The sequence below is a fragment of the Fusarium pseudograminearum genome, chromosome 4, assembly GCF_000303195.2.
Source record: "Fusarium pseudograminearum CS3096 chromosome 4, whole genome shotgun sequence".
Taxonomy (NCBI): Eukaryota; Fungi; Ascomycota; class Sordariomycetes; order Hypocreales; family Nectriaceae; genus Fusarium; species Fusarium pseudograminearum.
Window position 1 is genome coordinate 183986 of NC_031954.1, and position 19322 is coordinate 203307.

Sequence of the window (19322 nt, forward strand, 5' to 3'; positions counted from 1 at the left end):
TTCCTCACTCACCGGACTCCGGACAGACCCGGCGTTAGGAAGCACTGACAATGTGGGGCCGTGTCGAGACCGAAGCTCCGGGTGGGTCCACATCGGGCTATCGGCGTTCGGCGTTATGGGTAAGTTCTTCCGCTGCCATTTCGGCGAAATGATTTGGTCGTGGCAAACCAGCCACTTGTGAGCCGTTAGCAACTTACCAGAGACTGCGCAAATAAATTGATAGAATTTGACTTTATGGACAGAGCTGTGACGCATCCTACTTAGCTCTACATTGAAGAGGTTACTACCGAATCCACATCGAAATCGTGTTCAATATTGTTGTTACACAGCATCCAACAATGGCAGTAATCGAGGTTGAGTACAGAGGTCCCATTGCGGTCATCGTACTTAACAAACCCAACAAGCTGAATGCTCTGACCAAAGACGAGTTCTACGAGCTTGCACGCACACTCCAGGAAGTCAGCAACCATGACGAAGTGGTAGCGACTGTGTTGACAGGCACTGGAAGGTTTTTCTCGGCGTAAGTAGCTCGTTCATCGTCTTGTGAATCTGACTGGTATTGTTACTGACAAATCTGTGCAGCGGCGCAGACGTGTCAGTTTCCAGACAGACGCCCAAGGGCACGGATTTGTACCGACACAACTTGACCGTCACCGTAGCCAGCAACATGAATCTTGCACGGGCATTCTACACACACCCCAAGATCCTGGTAGTAGCACTCAATGGCCCTGTGGTTGGCATGGCTGCTGCGCTGATTGCTTTTGCCGATTTCATTTATTGCACCCCAGAAACTTATCTCTTGACACCGTTCGCTAGCTTGGGTCTGATCAGCGAAGGTGTCTCGTCGATAGCTTTCGCGGAGCGCATGGGAATCTCGAAGGCAAACGAGGCTCTAATTCTGTCGAAAAGAATCTCCAGCAAGGAATTACTTCAGGCAGGTTTCGTGAACCAGATATTCGATTGTCCCGCGGAGTCATTTCGGACTGAGGTGCTCAAGGAGGTCAAAGAAAGGTTTCATGACGGTCTGAATTCCTCGAGCATGTTGCAGATTAAGAAGATGATTAGACAGAGATCAAGACGTGAACTGGACGCGCAGAATGTTGATGAAGTGTTTGGAGCGTTGGAGAGAAACGTTCAAGGGATTCCGCAGAAGGAGTTTGAGAAACTGAGGAAAGGGCAGAAGAAGCATAAACTATAGCAGTATGACTGTTCAGCATTCAGATATACAGTACCTAATAAACTAAGGGTCGAATAAAAACCCATCGTTGAGAATCCAATTCTCTACATGCTCAAATTGAATCGTCCCCAGGTCAAACGCCTCCCCTGCCCCCATGAACTGTTCGTAATCGGTCTCTAACGCATCAGTTTGTGGTTGCATTACCACAGCCATTTGCCCTTGGACATCCACTGGGCTTGAGGATATTCGCTGACTCAAAGTGCTCCATATGCGGCAATAGCTAAGGTCTATCATCTTGAAGTATTCTAGAGAATTTTTATTGTCCATCCGTAGTTCGGTTGTAGAGTTTTCGGTACGTTGTTGTCTCTTCTTGATAGCATTTTGGAGTGCTCTAGAAGCCCCAATTGCCGACCGCCAACGCTTGGAAAGTTCCGTGAGTGCAAGTTGAAGTATCTCCAGATCAGGCTGGACAGCATCCCACAACCGTTTGTCAGGCATGACTGACACCAGTGCCATGCTTGAAATGAGGCAATACCGAGTGCTGATCGGTGCCAGAACTTTGATCTCGTCCCTGGCCAGGAAATCCTCAAAAATGCGGGCAACAAACGATGCAGCCAGCGTTGCAACTACCGACAACGACCCCGCCGAGTGTTGCATTCTAGAAAGCACAATTAAGCTAGTAAAGTATGGCAAGTACAACTGGCGTGCCGCCAAGTTGTGACTGTTTGCAAAATAGCTGTGCGGTGGCTGGTTACTTGGCGCGACCCAGAGCTCTTGCGGCAGACTCGTTGTCCAACAACACAACGCGTTCACGATGTAGAGTCTTTTTGTTCGTGACATATGCCGTCTCATACAGCAAGATGAGATATCTCCAAGTACTTGGCAGATATTGACCCAGGCGGAGAATAGTTGGAATGCGAAGAGGGAGTCTGGGAAGTCGCTTGCTATCGGGGGCTGGACATCGCTGTCATCGAGATTTATGACTCGTGGTCTGCCATGCGCGACTGAGATCAATGAGTCTCGCACCTAAGAAGTTATTAGTGTATGAACTAACGCACAAGTCTAACGATGTAATCGGTTCGTACTTACCACTAAACTCCACCATAGCCTCCGACGGATTGCTTTGGATGGTCCTGGAGGAGGTTCTTTGTGGAGGCCAATCTGATGGGCGATGCCAACCCCAATCTTGAGCCAGAAACCGCTATTGTCAAACGAGATATGCTCAGGAGCCTGTGGGTTGTACCATTGAAGCATCAGTGAGGCCTTGATAGCAGACATCCCATCCGTCTCTGCGCCAGACCAGAAGACTGCTTTGGCCCGGTGATAGAAGTCATCTGATGAAGCAAAGGCAACTACAGAAGGTGCACTCGTGACTCGACTACCGGCCAACCAATGACTGTGCCACGAGCATTGAACTCTTTTCTTGGTCAAAACATGAAAGTTCTTGGATGTCTTTCGGTTCCAGAACGGGCGTCCATAGATTGCAATAATCCAGGAAAGCACTTAGCAGGCTCTGGCGTGCTGCTTGGGGAGGTACGTCGAAAGCTTTCCATAGGACCAATGTTTCCTTTTGGGTGGTAGCATGAGGGCCTACCTTGATCTGGGCAGGTTCGAATGCACGAGCACTGGTCTCATCTATCTCGTCGTCGTCGTCAATATAGTGGCCTCTGCCGATGTATGTGGTGGCATGACTCTTACAGTTACGTGTTAGTATTTAATCAGATGAAGAATAGTTTTAGACCAATCCATGACTTCTCTGTTGCCTTGGAAGTGAATGGCTACGAATAGGTACATTCTTGATGAAGTCGGGTACGGAAGATCTAGATGGACATAAAATAGGTGACTCACGGTGGATGGAGTTTGATACGCAGGTTGTTCCACCGGTATCTCTACGCCTACGCCAGACGCCTGGGAAACGCTCTGGCGATCCCGGTAACCCTGACTGCCATGGTCATCTGGCTGTCGGCCACTGGGGGCAGTTCCTGCACGACGACGCTTTCTGGAGCGTGGACTGGAGTATTAGGTTAGCCTACACTGGATAAACCTTGATCTAGAGATGGGGTCCGCACATGCACTCGACTCCAGCAGCCTTGCATGTTACGCAGGTATTTGATTCGGCATCGGCTTCACAGCGGACCTGGGAGGAAGTTAGCTAATCTGCGGACCAAGCTAGGCCCTGATTGAGCTCAAGACTAGATCCGATCGGACCGAGCCGGTGTTGATCATCCAGACAGAGCGTTCTGGACACGTACACTGACCTTGCGATTGTGACAGAGTGTACAGGCAAGCATTTTGGATGAACCATCGGTGTTGTTGTGAAGATTGTGCCGGTCGGGAAAAGTGACGGAGGAGAGGCTGGAATTTGAACATGTTGGTGCGGTTCCGAAACACCGAAACGCCGACCAGCTTGGCCGAAAAAGGAAACAAGTATACATCTGTGAATGGTGGCTGGCATGTAGACCACGACCACAGTGGACCATAGCATTCTCCCAAGACCAAGACCAAGACCAATTCTGTGAGTTCGCATTTGGACTTGCACAGTTGTAGTTAATTAATAAATCTCAATTACGTGAAACGACAGTGAAAGGGGACAGCTGTGCTCATGTCGTTATCCTCAATCTGCTCCCAAGGCTTGACACGGCGACTTGCCATGAAACCCACTGAGCCACTGTAAGCTCAAATTATAGCGCATCAATTACCACTAGCCATGCAAGCCTCTTTCTACGACTCGGTATTTCGCCGGATCTCCGGTCTTCCTCCATGAGCTCCGTGGGTTGATATCACAGTCGGTAGCGTTCCAACAAACGTTACCCCTCACCAAATTGACCTGCATTTGTCTTTACGACAGCAAGGTAACTGGAAAGTCCAACGGTTAACAGTGCAGACAGATGTGAAATGCACCAGTCAACGTTGTTTATAGTTGATGGATTCGTTGAAGGCTTTTTCTTTTCTTTTCTTCTTCTCGGGCAGAAGCCACGGTGTCCCAGTAAGATTGATCGCTAGAAGCACGAGAGGTAATGACCAGTAGCAGTCCGCACTTCTGGGGGTTGGCCGCCATTTAATTATGTTGAACTGGCCTATAAGACCTAAAAATGCCACTGCAATTAACGCTTACCGCGCTATATCTTTTGGCGCAGTGCCTTATGATTTCACAATTTCAGTACCCCAAATCCACTACAGTGCCTCTAGCCATGGATCTAAGGAAGGAATTTGCGTTAAAGACAGCAGATGGATGCTTGCTAAAGTCTCAAAGTGTGATGAAATACTAGATACAAAAGACAGGCAAAAGTTTCAATGACTGTAAAACAGAACGTTTAAATGAACAGATCATTTATATTCTTCATTTTCGAGTGTGCAACGGTGATGAATGCCAATCTGGAGCAAAATTGATTGAATTGAACTCACTACAGAAGACCTCAATAACCCATTCCATCACAGCCACTACGCGAAACATGACCAAAGCAAACACAACTACTAATGTAACCATTGTCGTCCCAGACCATATACCCTACTCAACGTACCGCCATCTCTTTGGCAGGTTGTTGGCCGCTTCGTGTTCCTCCATCTTCTTGTTGAGCTTCTTGACATACCACTTGCAAATCAGGCAACCGACAATGCCCAAAACACATCCTGCAATGATCAAAATTCCACCATTCTGGTAGCGAGGTTCCTGCGAGCGAAGCTTGTCTGGTCAGTAAGAGTCTGAGACACTGATGCCGAGAAACTTACAAAGAAGTATGGTGTGAACCAGTGGGAGACTGATGCGATGCAGTTGGTAATGGCAACCAGAGCGCCACGCTTTGTGCGAGGGCGAGCGACGTTGGTTGTTTCCCAAGGGATGTGAACCTACATTCCTGTCAGTATGGGGTTGGACTAAAGTTGATGTATTCTTACATTCAGGCCAACAAATGGTCCAGCACACAAGAGAAACATGCCAAAGTACCGGGCACCTGGGTTCAGAGTCGAGATCATGATGATGACGCCGACGATGCATGCGACTGTGCTACCAATGATATGCCAGCAGTGCTCCATGTGTTTTCCCGACGACCAAGAGATTGCACAGGTGGCGATGTAAGCGAAAATGTACGGCGGAGCTTGGATGAGATACGTCATGAGGTTCGAGTATCCCAGAGTTTTCACAATCTGGACAAGTCAGTTATGTTCAATCTTTGCAGCAGTTTATACGTGGGCCTTACCGATGGAAAGAAGTCTTTGAACGAAAGGGCAACGATAAGACCAAAGTGAAGAACAGTGTAGATCCATGTGAACGGGTCCTGGCATGCGAGCTTCACACCTTCCCAGGCACCACCTTCGTCGTCCTCGGATCGTCCACCTGCTGACACCATCATGCGATACTGGGCCATCTCTGACATCTCGGGTGTCATGAAGTATGTGCCTGTATTGTGGGGGAAGTTTGGGATGCACCACAGTCCCATGACAGCGACGAACAGCCCAACAACGCCTGTCAAGGTTGGGGTGAGTCATGTATCTTAGTAGTAGGAGACCTTCTTGACTTACCCTCGATGATAACGAACCACTGCCAAGCACGCATACCGGCAACGCCATTCATATTCTCCAAGACACCGGCAGCAAGGAGCCCGGAAAAGATGTTGGAAGCAATGTTACCAGCATGCCAGATGGCCATTCTCAAAGGTGCCTCCTCCTTGGTGTACCACGAGGAAGTCATCAAGCTGACCATAGGAAGAAAAGGGCCCTCAGCCACTCCTACCATAAAGCGGCATACCAAGAAGGACCATCCACTAGTCATCGCAGCCATACAGGCCGTTATGATAGACCATGCCACGACATAAGCTGGCATCTGCCATCGCGGCAGCCCTTTGGCGAGGTACACAGTAGCAGGAAGTTGGGTGACGATATAACCAACGTAGAAGAGCGAGATTCCAGCAGACCACATAGTGTCAGACATGTGCAAGTCGTCCTGCATACCTGCCAGCCGAGCATTGGCCACGTTGATGCGATCGAGGTAGCCCATCAGTAACATGAGGGTAACAACCGGCAGGAAAACCCAGTCCAGTTTGCGCTTGAGCTGTTTCTCGATACGCTGACGATCTTCGAGGCTTTTGTTGGCCAAGAGGGGAAAGAGAATGAGGTACTCATCGTCTACCGTCTGCCCTTCGACATGGGTTGCAGATTGCTTCTCCATAGAACTGGCATGGGATAGTGTGCGTTGAACGGTCATTGTTGTTTGATGTGGTTATCGACAATCTATTCGATGTCTTTCCTGATGAAGTAAGTCTGATGGTGAAGATTGGATATACACCATGCTGAAAGGACAGGCTGATTTATACCTAAATAAAGATGATAGCACACACGCATGCACTGGGCATGTTAATTCAAGCCGCTAAGACTCCCATCAGAGTGTGGGGCATGCCACGAACGACTCGAAGAAACGGGTTGACCCCGCGATGTTACTCTTCTAGGCTTTGGGGCTGTGGGATCACAGCGTTGGGTTCCCCGCGATTACCCCAGATTATTTGAACTTGGCGTTGTCTAGCGTGGGGAGATCTAGAATCTTGATTTGATAGTGTCGGCGTTTCGGAACTTCGGTCATTTCTTTCTAACTTTGGGGCGTGTTGAAGATACGGGATTCTGTTGTTGCGAAGCACGTGGTAGGGCGCAGCATGTCCGAATCATTACCATGCGCACAACACTGAGCAGTCCTCACACCTACCCAACTTCCTTTTCCGAGCCGGCCAAGGTATGTTAATTAGTTCTCCGCTGGTAACGTTGAGGTTCTTATCATCTTCTTTAGGTCGACTCCGATCTTTTGTGAAGAGGTAACCGACAAGATCAATAAATGAAAATTGCAATTGGAGTTATTTTGTAATATATATTCAGTTTTGATATCTGCCGTTTCAAGTACAGCGACTCCATGAGCTACCTCAATGCTATATCTCCCAGTGACAATCCATGAATGGTGGTTAGAATGATTAGTTAAATCTCCATTTTTGAAACTATCTCACTGATCTCGTGTTTTGTCCTATTGAGACATATTGAGGTAATCGTTGAGGTAATATGATTAGAATTAATTGAAGATCTAAGTTGAAGGACCAAAGAGACAAGAACAATATGTACATATATGTGTGTGATCACGTGATCGTACTCGTGATGCCTTCACGTTCAACGGGTCCTTGCCGGTAGGCCCTAAACGGAGCCGTCAACTTCAAAAATAATGGCTAAAGCTCATTCTTAGTTGACGTAGTTGCTGGAATGGGTGTGAAAATCACCGCACCGGACAGGCCCGTGCTGATGATAGGAATCACTACTCTGCCTGCAGGGCTGGCAGTTAAGAGGATCTCCTGAGATTTTAGGCTCTGGCTTCCAAAACGATTGCATTCCCTCCGAAACGGACCAGATGAGCCCAGTTCATTTCATTACGAGGGTTATATCAACAGAAATAGCGTCACTTGGCACAGCAATGGAGGGAAGAAGCCATGGAAGAAATTGATCACACTGTTTGTGGAAGGCATAAAGATGTTTCCTCTTGTATACAAGTGCTAGGAGAATGGATATACGTTCACAAATATTCCAATATGCGAATGTTTCAAGTCGACTTAGTGTGTGAATTGGGATATTGAAGCAGGTTTCTCTGTTTTGCTTATGCGTCATTGTGTGTCGGTTTCTTCTGGTGATCAAGGTGGCATGATTCATTGAGCAGAAGCACGCTGCCTTGGTTGATCACCAAATAGTCAGTATTTATGTCTGAGAATGAACAACTTAACAAGTTTCGGCAGGCATTTTTGCAAAGTAAATTGACTGATGCGTAGCAATGGATCTCCCAAATCCATCAACGGAGTGCTGCTATCTATAAGTAAAGAGACCCCTCCGTTCTCCACCTATAGGGGCACTCCAGTTAAGTTATCATCACACATACAAAAGCAGTGTAAGTGACGCTCAGCAGTCAGTCTACAGTCCTTCTTGTTTCGATACATACAACCAACTATGTGAAAGAGACACCAGGGTGTCACTTGTCCTACCTAGCTGCTATTGCCAGGAGTGGCAACAGCTAACCAAATAACTCTGTGGGGCTCTGTTCATCTCCTTTCACAGTCATGTGCGATTTCCAGATTCCAATGCTGACTTCATCTCTCACTCTATAGCTAAAAGTCATACAGGACGCCAAGGTGATGGAGGTGATTTTTGGCACGCACAAAATGTACCTGCTTGACTTCGATTCACTGCTAACAGTATTGAGATATGGTTAGAGCCTATGGGTTGGGACTAGCTAATTGCATTATTTGGAATAGAGTTGACCTTTATTACACTTCCAGCCTGTAATGGACAAAATTTAAAGACGTAACCTTATTCTTAAACATACAAACGCCATGCCTGCCCAGCAGCAAGCTACCACTTCTTTTCCTTTTACATAACCGGATGAAAGACTACTTCAACCCATCATCAAGCTTCATTTACGATTCACAAAACACCAAACGTAGACTTGCCAGTTGGCTTGCAAGTTGACCTGCCCAGGTTCTCGCCCTAACTCTATGCATGTTATGTATAAAGGCAGTTTCGTCAAAAGAAGGTCAATGTATAGATTGAATTTTTTTCCTGATAGACGTTGTTAGAGATTACTGGCGTTGGTTGCTATTCTTAGAATGGAGAGATAAGATAAGATAAGATAAGATCTGCTGTGATAAGATATGATGTCAAATCTTATCAGCGATAACGGCTGCGCCATTGCGCCACAACGCCACATGTAGTGCCTTCGCCAACGTCTACCCTAAAGATAAGCTTATCTTAATTGATCCTTTCCCTGAACTCCATGAACTTGGTATGTTTATTGGTACTGGACATTAATTAACTTCAACTTGATGCACTCTGTCTTGTCAATCATTCCAAATGTAATCAAAATCTTGATTGCCATACAAAAAAACTGTTCAATTGTGTAATATTCTCCCTCGTGCTACTGTTGCTGTCATGTAATTGACGTCTCCATTGAATCCGCAATTAACATTTAGCAAACACATCTGAATGAAACTTGTAGAATTTAACGTTTTTGACTAACAACTTAATCGGAACATATTTATCGTATGCTTGATTGCAGGACACGTCGCATTGAGATTACCTGGGATGATACGTCTCGCATACACAGTTCGCATCCGTAAACTGATAAGATGCACGCGTTACGACAAGGTCGAAACGAATTCACTGACTCAATGCGAAAACTGTTCCACATATTCTCTGCCCAACGTGGACAAGATGTTCGGGGCCCAATGCCAAGGCGCCGGGAAATAAAGAATCAACCGCGCACCCTGGTAGCATCTGTAGATCCCGTCATGATCGTCAAAGCGCATTTCAATAACACCGAGTCGAGAGCCTCTTCCTTGATAAGATATCCGCTTCACTAATGCAACTTTTGTCAATCAATGGATCAAAGAAAATATCCGACTGAAACATTGTCGAGCGCAATCGGACCGCTCAATTTCTCCGACTTTCTACTTGCAAGATCTTCATTGTTCCGAGTGCATGCGTAAGATACTCTTTCGAAATTGCTATTCTTTGTTTCGCTTACTCACCTCATCGGCAGTAGGCGAGATGACATAAGATGTATAGTTATTTTGAAGCTTGGTGAGAACCTTATTGGTTTGTCAGAAGTGGGATGTACGGTAGGTCCAATGGGGATTAAATCCGCGCACAGGCAAAAAGTCCATACGTCTGGAGAGATGACAGTCAACGTTCTTAATACGAGTAAGCGACAATTAACGGGGCAGTGAACGTGCGTGCCCTTTAATTACATCAGGATTATGTTAATGTTATAAATCTGAAGCCATTGGCCAGGATGCGACAGAATGTCACTGATGCCATGACGCGTCCCGTCGAGTTAAGCCTCAAATCACAGCCAGCGAAAGCGAAAATTCTTTCATTTCTTCTGTCCTGTGCTTTTTCGTTTGCGTCTTTTAACAATTCATGACTGTATTGCTGTCAAAGCAGTCATGGCACGGCCTGTAGATCGGTATCAGAGTGTTGGCCTATACTCCACAAGTGTCCAAGTTTCCAGTGGCTTTTGTGCGAAATAATTGCGGAAAACCGCAAATTCTAGAAAATACAGCCTAGCTCGGTTCGCATGTCACTTATCAGATAGCAAATATCAGTGATGCTGTCTAGACCGAGTATGCGGCTTAGGTGTGGGAGCTTGCGTAACCCTGTCCATTTTTGTCAGGCCGGGACTAGCGCTCGGCAGAAGACTCACGATCCTTGCCGTTTCAGGAAATGATATGCGAGCCAAGATACGGCGCGGCCTGTCACAGAGCCGCAATCGCCGTAAGTGGAATAATGAGTGTTAACCATCTGTTAAGTCCCGGCAGTGCCTTGATTGCCATGTCTGAGACTATTGGTCGTCGTAACTAGACGCTGTCTATCGAGGACGAGCTCATCAGCACAGACAGGCTCGCCCCTTTACTTTACAATCGCGGCAGTGATGTTCACCCATTGAGCAAAAACAAGGCATGCCGGATTCTGAACTTGCCGAGAGGTCGATTGGGCAAAACGGGCCCTTGTACGGATCGCATGGGCAAAATCCCACTCGACAAAGTATGTTGATGATCAGTGACGATCGTCAGGAGGGCGCCTTGTCGGATAAGATGGGATATGGCATCCGAGTATATAGCCTGAGACACAGAACCTTTGGTAGGTGGTTGAAGCAGAACATTGAGATCTTCAGATTTTCGCTTGACATTAGGAAGTGATCTGAGAGTCTAGCGCAACGACATTTCCATCTCCCTTTCCATTTCCTTTTTTTCTCTTTTACCTTTTTGTTCTAGCTCGCCAATCGCTTGATCAAAGGTGCATCGTAAGATGGAACTGGGTGTTCTGATGCGGGAGCTGTGTGATTTGCCCGCGGGCAACGTCGCACAGAGCCCACATATCCAGTCGATTCATGCCATGACCCTTGACAAGGCCGACCTATTGGCATCACTTCCAACGACAGGGGAGCCATCCACGTCACCTCTTCACCTTCTTCACACTCTTTTGAAAGATATCTCTGGACCTTGGCCTGTGTTTCCACTTGTCAAGTGTTTGACAAGAGTCTACAAAAATCTCCCCGAAGATGTCAAGACTGGCAACGATACTGAGTCCGCCCTTGTTCTAAAGCAGACTTCAGATCTTGTCAAGGCTTCATACACTTCCCTTGCCCAGTTCATCAGCAACGACAACAAGCCAGCCCTTCGAACTTCAAGTGGTGGTCATGTGATCACTCACCACGAACTACTCCAGTTCGTCAACAACTTCCAGCTTCCCGTCGAATCACCCGGTCGAAAGCCCATAGTCTCCATCGCACTACCGAACGGTCCCCTCCTCGCAGCAACATGTATCGCCGTCACGACATACTACACTGCATCACCCATCAACCCCGCCGCCGGTGCCGAACAATTCCGAGCCGATATCCTACAAGCACGATCGAATTTTATATTGACGACGAGGGAGGAGTATACCAAGCTGCAACTCGATGCATCATGGGTTTCGGACAACAACATTCGAGTCTATGTTATCGATTGGGTCGCTGGTGACGGCATCTCGGTCGAGACACTAGATGGCAAGTCAGTTCCTACTGGCATAGTCGAGCGAGTCGCCAACATAGCCGACGACATCAGCTTGATCCTTTTCACTAGCGGTACTTCTGGTACCAAGAAGGTTGTACCGTTGACAACACACTCCATCGTCACTGGAGTAGTCGCCGTCATCGAGTCATGGGGTCTCACCTCGGAGGACATCTGTCTGAACATGATGCCCTTGTACCACGTGTAAGTCAACCCCTCATGCATTCTCATTGTCGTTAACATTGTATAGTGGTGGTTTGGTAAGGAACATCTTTGCCCCGATCTTCGCAAACGGTTCAACAGTCTGCTGTCCATCTTTCGACGCCAACCTTTTCTGGGACGTAGCTGAGACCATTCAACCAACTTGGTACTATGCCTCACCTTCGATGCACTCCGTCATCGTCGCCGAGGCAGCTGCGAGACCTGAAGCTTTACAGAAGAGCCGTATCAGACTTGCCTGCAACGCTGCTGGTGGTTTGCTTCCGTCTTTGGCATACCAGCTTCGTGATACCTTCAACTGTGTAGTCCTCCCCAGTTATGGAATGACAGAGTAAGTTCATCATCCACTCACTTACATCGAGTGCTAACACTGCCAGGTGCATGCCCATTTCCACTCCACCTCTCGACTACCGTCTCGATCGTGAAGGTACATCCGGTATCAGCACTGGCCCCGAACTCACCATCCTCGACTGGTCCGAAGTCCAGGTCCCCATCAACACAGTCGGCCGAATCTGCGTTCGCGGCGATCCTATCTTCCCAGGATATCTCAAGGCTGATGGATCTTACGACAAGTCACCCTTCAACGCAAGCGGATGGTTCGACACGGGCGACTTGGGATACATGGACAGTGATGGATATTTGTACATCACCGGCCGCAGCAAGGAAGTCATCAACCGTGGTGGTGAACTCATCTCTCCATTCGAGGTTGAGAATGCCATCATGACTGCTTCCAAGTCCGAGAATTCACCCATCTACGGAAGGGTATCACAGACATTGGCTTTCTCGGCCACTCACGACGTTCTCCAGGAAGTTGTTGGAGTCATTCTCGTGACACCGTCTGGTGTTCCTCGTGTCGACCTTCGAACTCTCCATGCTGCACTGAAGGCTTCCCTTCAGCAAGCAAAGTGGCCTGTCGTCATTGCTTACATGGATGATGTTCCCAAGAACAACAACAAGGTTCTTCGCATCAACCTTGGGAAGCGTATGGACCTTCCATGCCTGACCGATGATACACCTCACATGGGAAGACATTGGGATGCCACATGCCCCCCTGCCGATACTCCTTTGTCTGCATCCATTGGTAGCTCGCCTTGTCAAGTCGACTACCACGTTCTTTCGACTCACATTCAGGGCATTGTTCCAGATCATGTCGATGTGTTTTGTCTACAAGGCAGTGACGGTGCCCCTCAAGTCGTCCTGGCACCCAAGACCAACGATGTTGCTGTCGAGGACACCAGTTTGACCACCACCATTCGACACGAACTCGGTCACCTCGTCGACAACTACATGGTCCCAAGCGAGATCCACATCTTCGATCGTCCGCTACCTCGACGCCCTTCTGGAGAAGTTGATGTTGACTTGCTCCAAGTACAGCTCGATGAGTTGTTGACGGCTTCAATGAAGCAACTCGAAGCCAGCACAGAAGGTCTCGTCACCAAGGCCTTCGCAGACGTTCTTGCTCTCCCACCAGCCGACATTCCCCGCGACATCGACTTCTTCAGCCTTGGGGGTGATTCCCTTCGAGCTGGACGTCTTCTCGCTGCTCTTCGATCCGAGTTCAGCATCCATCTTCCCATCACCATCGTCTTCAACGAGGGAACTGTCAGTGCCCTTGCCGCTCACATCGACAAGATGCTGGAGGGCAAGCGTGAAGGACATGAAGAAGCAGACACTGTTGAGGGATGTACCAAGACTCACAGTTCTACCAACCCGTTCTTGATGCTTCTTCAGCTTGTTCCTCTTGTCATCGTCTATCCCCTTCGTCGTGCCTTCCAGTGGACATGCTTCTTTGTTGCACTCGCCTACAGTCAGAAGCTTCCCACCAACCGCTCCGTCCCCGGCCGCTTCGTCAACTTGGTCGTCTCCATGATCATCTCTCGCATCGTCACCCAGTTCGTTTCACCTTTCGTTGGCATCTTGGCGAAGTGGCTCATCATCGGTCGCTATCGTGAGGGCATGTATCCCATGTGGGGATCGTACCACACTCGATGGTGGTTGGTTCAGAAGATCGTTGCCGTGTGTGGTCGAGGCTTCTTCGAGACCAACGACATGACACTGAGGATTTACCATCGACTCATGGGTGCTAGCATTGGCAAGAATGTGAAGCTCAACGAGTCTTTCATCGGAGAGTGGGATCTTGTCAAGATCGGTGACGATGCGAACATCACTGGATGTATCTGTCGACCTTTCGCTGCAGAGGGCAACACCTCCATGTATCTTGGCCGCATCACCATCGGTGAGAAGTGCACAGTTGGCTTCTCTTCTATTGTTGTTCCGGGTACCACCATGCCAGCCAACACTTGTCTTGGCTTCAACTCGTCCACCTGGGAGATGCAGGACGCCAGCGAGGAGTACCGTGATCAACTCCCCAGCGCAAGGAAGGGCCCTCACTGGCTTCTCAACATCCTCTTCACTCTCCCACTGATGGGTCTCTCTCACTTTGTTGCCGCTCTTCCATGGGCCGGTGGTCTTGTTGGCATGGTTTTGAAGAAGGCTTCACCACGTGTGGAGCCTTTGAGAAGCAGTGTCGAGTGGTTTTGTCAGCCGAAGCGAATCGGATACCACTATCTCGCTCGCGTGGCAGGTTGCGTCCTTGGTCCTTTCTTCCTCTTCGCTTTCATCGTTCTTGTCAAGGCCATCTTGGACTGTGTTTTCGGCAAGCTTCGCTCTGGTTCCAAGCAGGAGACGTCTACTGTGGCAGCTTGGAGAGCTGGCTTGATGAGGGATATATATCCTGTCAAGACGCTGCACAGGCTCACAAGTCTGTTTGGACAGCACTACGAGGCTACGTCGATCGCTCTGAGGGCTCTGGGTGCCAAGGTTGGACAGCGTGTCTACTGGCCTGGAACCGGTCCTAGCATTGGTGACTACCATCTGATCGAGGTTGGCAACGACGTCGTGTTCGGATCTCGCTCTCACCTCGTTACCTCTGATGGCATTGGGTCTGAGAAGGTCACTATCCAGGACCGGGCCATGATTGCTGATCGAGTGACTCTTCTTCCGGGCGTGTCTGTTGGAGAACGAGTTACCATGGGTTCTGGTGCCTTGACCAGGCGAAGGGGCAACTACTCTGACGGTACCTATGTTGGCTCCAAGGGTGGTGATGCAGTCTGTCTGACGACCAGTCGTGAAGGCTCGAGGGATGGTAGCGCTCCATCATCAATGCTCGACATGTCTTTTGATGAGAAGAAGTTCCAGAGCGACACAGACCCCAGTCAGACCTCTGGCAGCATCACTGGTGAGGGCCCAGACAAGGATGATCTATCTCCGTTCGGTCGAGCCTTCTACCTCAAGATGGCACCCTACTACGTCCTTGGTCCTTTCGCCATCTTCTGCTACTCCACCTTCATCGCCATCTTCACCTCCATCTACTGGGACGCTCCCAGTATCTCGTCCATCCAGCTTGTTCGCCTCGTTCTCATCCATGTTCTTGGACCTGGCCACCCTTGGTGGAAGGATCTGGCTGCCATCTTTTGCACCATGCTCGTTGCCATCGCCGTTCTCACCACCATCCAGTCAGTTCTCGCCTTGGCCATCATCATCATGTCCAAGTGGGTTCTCATGGGTCGTCGCCAGCCGGGCAACTACGACTGGGACAAGTCGTCTTACTGCCAACGTTGGCAGATCTTCCTTGGCATCGAGCGTCTTCGAAGGGGTTGCTACAACGGCAACGGCATTCTGAACCTTCTCACCGGAACGTCCTGGATTGTCTTGTACTTCCGTCTTCTCGGGGCCAAGATCGGAAAGGATTGTGCCCTGTTTGCCAATGGCACACCGAGTCTCATGTTCACCGAGCCTGAGCTCATCTCTCTGGGTGACCGTGTCGTGGTTGATGATGCCAGTGTTGTTGCACACATCAACACTCGTGGCAAGTTCGACTTGAACCGTGTGGACATTGGTGATCGATGTGTTCTTCGCACTGGAAGCAGACTTCTTAGTGGTGCTCGCATGGAGAATGACAGTTGTCTCTTGGAGCACACACTCATCATGGGTGGTGATGTTGTGGAGGAGAAGTCGACGATGCAGGGCTGGCCCGCGGAGAGATTTACTCGCAAAAGAGTCTGAGTCTCGATCATCCGCGTTCTTTCGTTTTCCTTTTTCTTTGTAAATTTCCATAGTCATCTTGGGTTGGGTTGTAATATTTGTATGTATTTTAGGGTTGGGTAAGGTTCAAAAGTTTTAGATTTAGAGTTGTTCTGGTTTGGGCACCTTGGATCCTTCTACAGATGGGTTTAGTTTTAATCGATGATAATATTATTTATCTACATTTCTTTCTTCCTTTGAGTGACATCTTAAATTTGTGTTTCAGCTTTGGAGTACACTGAGACACATCACTGTAACATATACGGAACCACTAACTGGTCATCATCTTCATCATCTTCATCATCTTCATCATATACAACCATAGACACATCAAGTCAACAATAGAAGTGTTTCTTCATTCTAGCATATATCATCATGGTAGTAACTAACTATTTACACAAAGTCATTCCTCCTCGCATGTTACCACATCACAGTGACCATGTCTCAACTAGCATAAGGCTTTCCCTTTTTGACAGTCTCAAGAACAGCAACGCTAAGCTCAGGCATGGTGAACTTGAAGGCACCCTTCTTGTCAGCCTTGAGAGTAGTCTTGGTGCTCTTGACAACATTGTTACCCTTGTGAGGATCGTTGAAGGCAAAGGGCGTATCCTCCTTGTTGGTCAACAGAGTCAGCTCAGCCTGTGTACCAGCCTTGACACCCTCAAACGACAGAGAAACAGGAACGTCGGCGTGCTTGGTGGTGTTGTAAGCAGCGCCCTTCCAGATCAGAGTGCCCTTGTCCTCGTTCTTGCCAGCGACGTAGAACAGAGGATCCAAGTCTCCCTTGACGGGCAGGGTGTGTGTCATGGGGTGACCGGCGAACAGTTCCCAGACGTACCAGCTGGTAGAACGGGTAGTCATGGCGGCGTCGGCGGCGAACTGGACCATGGTGATGGCCCATTGCCAGCGGTTCTCGTTCTTGAGGATGGGTGCGTAAAAGGTTCCGGGAATGCGATCCGCGTTACGCTCGTAGCCGACGAGAGCAATGGCTTCACCGACACCAGAGATCCACCAGGGATAAGGCATGAGTTTACCCTCCCACTTGGTTCCACCGTTGGGGTGGGTAGAAGCAACTTCACCGATGATGTGGCCGTACTTGTTGTTGTCGAAGAGGTCGAATTCCTCGACAAGAACATCAGGCTCGCGGTAAGGATGGTAGTCACCGATTCCGGGGGCGGGGATGTCGAAGCCAGCGTTCTTGTTGCCGACTGGATCGATCGAGGCACCGGAAGAGATGACAGTCAGGTCGGGGTGAGCCTTGTTGATGGCCTCGAGGAACATGGGGAATCGGTACTCCTTGTAGCTGTTCCAACCAGTTGGGTAACCAGCGAGCCAGTCCTCGTTACCAATCTCGACGTAGGAAAGTCTGAAGGGCTTGGGGTGGCCAAGCTCGGCACGCTTCTTACCCCACTTGGAAGTGACAGGTCCTCGGATGAACTCGATCTCGTCAAGGGCATCGTCAATCAGAGGCTGTAGCTGGTCCTTGGGAGTGACACCTCCGTCGAGAGACAGACCAGCATAGACACCGACAATGATCTCGAGGTTCATGTCTTCAGCCCACTGAAGGTATTCCAAGATTCCAAGACCGTGGGTCTGCTGGTAGCTCCAGACACCCTCGAAGCCAGGACGGTAGCGAAGAGGACCAATAGTGTCCTTCCAGTCCCACCAGGTCTTGTTGCTGTTGCCCTCGAGCATGTTACCGCCAGGGAAACGGAGAAGACTGGGGTGCAGACCTTCAAGTGCCTCTGCAAGGTCAACTCGAAGACCGTTCTTGCGTCCCTTGTAAGTGGGAGGGAACAAGCTGATGAGGTTAAAGTCAAGAGCTCCGTCGGCACCCTTGGGGTCGAAAGTGATGGCAAAGGTGTTGTTGCTGTTGGGTGCATCCATCTTGGGCTTGAGGGAGAACTCGTGCTCAACCCACTTGTCCTTCTTGGCCTTGGACTTGACCTTGACGCTGCCAAAGACATCGTCTGTGAGGTTGGAGCGCAGAGACGCAGTGAAGTGGCCCTTGTAGGAACCCCTGACCCAGAAAGAGCCAGTGTACTTGTGCTTCTTGACGTCCATGCCCCAGTATCCCTCGTTGAGGAAACCAATCTCGTTGGACTTGCCCTTCTTGCCAGGCTTGACCTTCATGGAGACGGGAAGGACATCGGAAAGCGGCTCATCGAGTCGGTCGAGGGACAGGTCGGCGCCATTGATGGAACGCCAGCCAGAAAGCGAGACGGGGTATTTCTTGCTGTACTGGAAGGCTCGGTTGCGGATCAATTCGGCGTAGATACCACCATCGCCGGAGTTGTTGATGTCCTATACAAGTCAGCTTATGTCAACACAACGCTCAACTGGAACTCACCTCGTGAAGGAAACCATATTGGTGACCGCTAGTAGCGTTACCGCCCTTGCTGCCAACCGTGATACTGACCGACTCGGCAGCAACAAAGCATGCCGCAGCAGCCAAGAGTGAACTGAAGCGAACCATGATGAAAAGTCTACACTTTGCAGATGGTGTGAGGTCAGAATTAGGTGTGATGGCAGGACGATCAGCGCATATAAATATGCGATTTTTTCCAATTTAGCCACAACATGCTACTCTAATTCATCCGCCCCCAGTAACATGTGCCATGTGACGTCGGACAAGAAGCTTTGTCGAGAGAGAAAGCTGCAGGTACTGGACGATCTCAAGAAGCGGTCCAATAAGCTCTTGATCTTTCTTCTCCGCACTTTTGTCGATCGAATCAAAGCGAGTGCCGAGGGCGACAAGACATGTTTAACCGGTGGCTACAAAAGTCAAGGGAACCTGGAGAATTGATGAATTGAAATGCGGGGGAATTAAGAGACAATTGCGGGTGAATTCTGGGGGTGATCAGGATGAATGACGTTAGATTTTTGCCGATCATGGCTTGTTCGCGTATTGGAGTAAGACCAGGGGTTGAGGAATTGGCTCTTGGGATTCGTGCGCATCAACGAGCTTTGGAGCTTCTGTGGGTTCGCGTCGTATTTTTCCAGAATCCCCCCGTAAATTACTCGGTATTAGACTCTGGAATGAGATTAGTTTTGCGGGTGAAAAATGTTTATTAATTCCTCCACGAATTAACGTTTGTAAACGGGACCGGTTCATCTGATGATCGCCGGCTAATATGGTTCAAGTCGGACGATTTATGCAATGGAATAAAAACAAATGACAAGGTCAATGACAAATAGTTTAATCACAAAAAGAAGGATGCGCGCCAGTTGCTGATGTCGTAATCATACTAGTATTCTCTATTCTGCAAGATCTAGTTTTC

The 19322-nt window shown here is 49.0% G+C and overlaps 4 protein-coding genes across 4 annotated transcripts, besides 2 other annotated features; 2 read left to right on the forward strand and 2 right to left on the reverse strand.

The window, feature by feature from the left end:
• Positions 1 to 338: 338 nt before the first annotated feature.
• FPSE_10116 (uncharacterized protein) lies at positions 339 to 1198 on the forward strand (the record flags this gene model as incomplete). The annotated part of the gene is made up of 2 exons (XM_009263233.1): positions 339 to 520; positions 583 to 1198. 2 exons carry the CDS (start codon positions 339 to 341, stop codon positions 1196 to 1198), a joined length of 798 nt encoding a protein of 265 aa, XP_009261508.1.
• A 3487-nt stretch (positions 1199 to 4685) lies between these two features.
• FPSE_10117 (uncharacterized protein) lies at positions 4686 to 6377 on the reverse strand (the record flags this gene model as incomplete). Its single annotated transcript, XM_009263234.1, has 5 exons — positions 4686 to 4859; positions 4907 to 5023; positions 5072 to 5320; positions 5374 to 5639; positions 5696 to 6377. The coding sequence occupies 5 exons, from the start codon at positions 6375 to 6377 to the stop codon at positions 4686 to 4688; spliced, it is 1488 nt and encodes a 495-aa protein (XP_009261509.1).
• A 2425-nt stretch (positions 6378 to 8802) lies between these two features.
• Positions 8803 to 8826: a microsatellite.
• Positions 8827 to 10996: 2170 nt separating this feature from the next.
• On the forward strand, positions 10997 to 16023 carry FPSE_10118 (uncharacterized protein; the record flags this gene model as incomplete). The annotated part of the gene is made up of 3 exons (XM_009263235.1): positions 10997 to 11943; positions 11990 to 12289; positions 12336 to 16023. 3 exons carry the CDS (start codon positions 10997 to 10999, stop codon positions 16021 to 16023), a joined length of 4935 nt encoding a protein of 1644 aa, XP_009261510.1.
• A 297-nt stretch (positions 16024 to 16320) lies between these two features.
• Positions 16321 to 16354: a microsatellite.
• Positions 16355 to 16485: 131 nt separating this feature from the next.
• Positions 16486 to 18517, reverse strand: FPSE_10119 (uncharacterized protein; the record flags this gene model as incomplete). Its single annotated transcript, XM_009263236.1, has 2 exons — positions 16486 to 18345; positions 18392 to 18517. The coding sequence occupies 2 exons, from the start codon at positions 18515 to 18517 to the stop codon at positions 16486 to 16488; spliced, it is 1986 nt and encodes a 661-aa protein (XP_009261511.1).
• Positions 18518 to 19322: the final 805 nt, after the last annotated feature.